The sequence below is a fragment of the Pelodiscus sinensis genome, chromosome 1 (genome assembly GCF_052426305.1).
Source record: "Pelodiscus sinensis isolate ZL-2025 chromosome 1, ASM5242630v1, whole genome shotgun sequence".
Classification (NCBI taxonomy): domain Eukaryota; kingdom Metazoa; phylum Chordata; order Testudines; family Trionychidae; genus Pelodiscus; species Pelodiscus sinensis.
The window spans coordinates 356,292,399-356,296,859 of NC_143052.1; the positions used below are offsets into that span (position 1 = coordinate 356,292,399).

Sequence of the window (4,461 nt, forward strand, 5' to 3'; positions counted from 1 at the left end):
CCCACCCCCGGGGAGGGGCTGGAAGCCACAGCCTGGTCCAGCCTCCTTCCCCAAAATACCCCAGGGCTGGGAACTGCAGGCCTGCCCCTCCCCCTACCGGAGATGATGCCGAAGCCAGAAACCATGCCATGGCCACCCCCACGATCCCTGGAGGGGACAACAAGGCCTGGAGGAGATGCCGGGGCCCAGCACTGCAGCCCTGCCTCCCACCCGCAGACCAGCAACTACTTAGCCACTGTGGTAGGCCCCAGCAAGCCCCCGATGCATACCTCCCAGGTCCTTGCCCCTCTCTGAGCCCCATCACATACCTAACCCTGCATCCTCCGCCTCCTACCATCTGCCCCCACCCTCACTGCTGAACCCCCACCCCTGTCCTCAGCCACCAACTCTCCCAGCTCCGCCCTCACTCCCATACTCCCATCCTCTGGACTCTGCCTCCCACACGCTCAACCCCCTGCCCTGAGACTGCCTCAGGAACTAACCTCCTGCCCTCACTCCTGCATGGCCGGCTCCATACCCTAAGCCCCCCCAAATCCACACCATGTCCTGAGCCCCTCCACACCTCCCAGCCTGTGCCCTTCCTCCTGCACCCTCATCCCCTGAGCCCCACCCAACCCCAAACCCCACCCTGATTCCTGAATCGCCACCACCTGCCATGACTCCTGCACTCCTCCCCCTGGCCTAAGCCCTCCACTCATGCATCCCCCTACCCTATCTCTTGCGCACCTATCTCCTGCCCCAAGCGCCCCACTGAGACCCCCCACCTTACAACAGCCTGCCCCACTCCCTGCTCTAAACCCCCAACAGCTGTCCTGATTCTGTATCTCCACCCTCTGCCCCGACCCCTGCACTCCTACCCCTGGCCTAAGCCCTCCACTCATCCAATGCCTTGCCTTGAGTCCTGCACCTCCCAATCATGCCCTTACTCCTGCACCCCTCTCCCTCTGCCTTGAACCCCCACAGCCCTCTACCCTGAGCCCTCCATCCCCCTGACTTCCCAGCCCCCTACTTCCAGTCCTGCACACCCACCCCATGCCCTGAGTCCCCCACTCCCTCCCCAGAGCCCTCCCACAGCTTAACAGCCCGGTCTAACTCCTTCACCCCCAGCCCCTGCCCTCAGCCGTCCCCACACACACCACCTCACTCCCAGCCCTGCACAATCATCATCTCAATAAAGCTTATACAATTTTCTTTTATTAAAAAAATATCTACAGGTCAGGAACTGAGCAATGCTGGGTAAGTGCTCTAGGCCACTTTAATTCCCGGGTCCTTTTATGGAGAACTGCTGCTTAGCCAATTGGTCCCCAGTCTCTAGCTGTGCCTGGCATTCTTTGGTCCTACGTGTAGGACTCTGCACTTCTCCTTGTTGAATCTCATCAGATTTCTTTTGGCCCAACTCTCCAACTTGTGCAGATCACCATGGACCCGATCCCTGCCCTCCGGCGTATCTATCTTACCCCTCACCTTTGTTTCTTTTCCATTTGTTTGTTTCTGGTCAAATCCTGACTCCATTGGTCCATCCTCGCCATCTTATTAAGACATAATAAGCATCTTCATTAATAGATTCTCTTGGTTTCCCCCAGCCCTTACTCTACAAACTGCTCAAGGACCTTATTCATTTTAAGTGCCAGCAATCTTGTCCTATTTAGTTTTGAGTAGAGCCCATTCTTCCTGCATATGCTTTTCCTTTCCCAAATGGTTTCCAAGTTCTTAATGAATCTAGCCTCTTCTTCCCTACTCAATAATCTAATACACATCTTGAGACCCTACACTTCTGTTGTCTCACTACCCTTGTGTTTCTGAGTGGAAGCGTTTCTGAGAATGCTGCTATGGAGATCCTGGACATCAGCGTCTTACCCAGCAGTCTATATTTGGCCTTCCCCGTGTCATTGGTATCTGCATGTACCATGACCACCAGCTCTTCCCTAGTAATATACATAAGTCTATCTAGATGTCTCAAGAGCTCCACAGTCTTTACACCTGGCACACAAGACACCAGCGGTTCTACAGGTCGTCACAAACCCAGCTATATAAGGGTACGTCTACACTAACCCCCTAGATTGATGTATGGAGGCTAATGAGGGCAACAAGAATTGCAAATCAAGCCCGGGATTTAAATAACCCGCGCTTGATTTGCATGTTCCCTCCCGGTCGCCATTTTAGAAATTGACTAGCCTGAAGTAACTGCCCGCGTCTACACGCGGCAGTGAAACGGGATTCCGATTTAAAGCCCTAACTCAAATTAGCTGGTATTCCTCCTGCAATGAGGTTTACCAGCTAATTCGATTTAGGGGCTTTAAATCAGAATCCCGTTTCACTGCTGCGTGAAGACGCGGGCAGTTACTTCAGGCTAGTCAATTTCTAAAATGGCGACCGGCCGGGAACATGCAAATCAAGTGCAGGTTATTTAAATCACGGGCTTGATTTGCAATTTTGGCCATCCTCATTAGCCTCCCTAGATTGATCTAGGGGGCTAGTGTAGACGTACCCTAAGTTTCTGATTATTGAATCCCCCATTAACAGTTTTTTCATACTAGGCAGAGTTGCCTCCCCTGGAGAGGTAGCCTTCGTATGAAAGGATCCCATGACACCATCTCGAAGGAGTGTCCCAGCTGCTCCAATGTGACGTTCTCCTTCTCTGCTTCTCCTTCTGCCTCTCTCAGCTGTTGTCCTCCTGGCTTCAAAGCTGATCACTTGCCCTGCCCCCTTGAAACATGGCTCAGGCCAAAGGGCTCCCAGCCCACACCCACTGCAGGGACTCTCCCTGCTACGGATACCAGCAGAGACTTACTGAAAAATGAAACAGAAAATCACACAATGATCTCTTCTTTCATAGCTTTTGCCTTCCTGCAACAAAATACCACTCCCAACCTTAAACATCTAACTGGAAACAAGATGGCAGGAGTGGGAGAGGGAGACGATCCAGTGGGTGATTAGGGTTCAGGAGGTGAGGAATGAACAAGAGGATTGGAGTTTGGGGATAGAGTTTGAACAAAGGCAAAAACTTTGAGGACAAAGAGGTGATGAAGGGGACAGAGAATTGTGAGAACAAATTGGGCAGAGAAAGGGACTTTAGTGCTCAAGTTACTAGCAATGAGAAATTGAGAAACCCCATTAGTTAATGAGCTGAACAAAGACAGATTGCTCAGTTTGTCCCACTGACAAGAAAAAGGTTTAATGTCACTTTCACTCACTAGTCAGAAATTCAGAGAAGAGGGCCCAGCACCACATCACTGACCTGCTTTTCTTGGGTCTCACCAGAGTAACAGTGGGAACCTTAGATCCCTTTTTGAGCAAAGAGCTGGAGCAGCCTGTCCCGGATCTGTTTGGTCCGCACCCCATAGATGATGGGGTTTAGCATAGGGGTTGTCAAGCGGTACAAGTTGGAAATGAGAACTTGGAAATGCAAGGGCACATTCTGGCCAAAGCGATTTGTGAGGGAGAGGAAAAGACCAGGCACGTACAAGGCCAAGATGGCACAGAGGTGGGAGCCACAGGTCCCAAAAGTCTTGAGCCGGGCATCCTTGGTGGGGAGTCTGAAGATGGCCCTGAGGATCTGGGTGTAGGACAGAGCAATAAAAATCACATCCAGACCCAACACACAGAATAGCAGAAAGAGGCCGTAGTAACTGCTGACACGAATATCAGCACAGGCCAGCTTCACTACGGCGATGTGTGAGCAGTAAAGCTCAGGGATGATGTTGGTTCTGCAATATGGCCACTGCCTTGCCAGGAGAGGACAGGGCAGTACAAGCATGGCACCACGCAACAGCACAGCCAAGCCAATCTTGGCCACCACGGGGGTTGTCAGGATGGTGGAATATCTCAGGGGATCACAGATGGCCACATAGCGATCAAAAGCCATGGCCACAAAGATCCCAGACTCCACCACTATGAAACAGTGAAGGAAGAACATCTGGGTGAGGCAGGCACAGAAATTGATCTCCCTGGAATTGAACCAGAAGATACTCAGCATTTTGGGCAGGATGGACGTGGAGAGGACCAAGTCACTGACGGCCACCATGCAGAGGAAATAGTACATGGGCTCATGGAGGCTCGACTCCATCTTCACAATGAAGAGGATGGTGAAGTTCCCCAAGAGGGCTATGATGTACATGGCGCAGAAGGGGATGGAGATCCAGACATGGGCTGTCTCCAGGCCAGGAATGCCCAGCAGGATGAAGGTGGAGGGGTTGGTGAAGTTGTTTCTGCTGGAATCTGACATGGAGAAAGGGAGAAAGTGTCCAATTCGGATGCAGAATAGAGTCACATGAATATTCCTCTGATGTCTTGTATGTACCCAGGGTCTCAGGCGATGGTCACAGTTCAAATGCCTGGATGGAGAGACAATGTCCGTATGAGACATGACATGCACTGCTGGAGGTTATTTTCATGGGTGAAACATATTGCTCATTCTCCACACACTGAACAATGGCATTTTGACTATTCATTCAGAGAAGT

At 51.7% G+C, this 4,461-nt stretch overlaps 1 protein-coding gene across 1 annotated transcript; it reads right to left on the reverse strand.

Moving 5' to 3' along the window:
• Window positions 1–3,277: 3,277 nt before the first annotated feature.
• On the reverse strand, window positions 3,278–4,225 carry LOC142827552 (olfactory receptor 52E2-like). Its single transcript, XM_075923145.1, has one exon. The coding sequence runs from the start codon at window positions 4,223–4,225 to the stop codon at window positions 3,278–3,280; it is 948 nt and encodes a 315-aa protein (XP_075779260.1).
• Window positions 4,226–4,461: the final 236 nt, after the last annotated feature.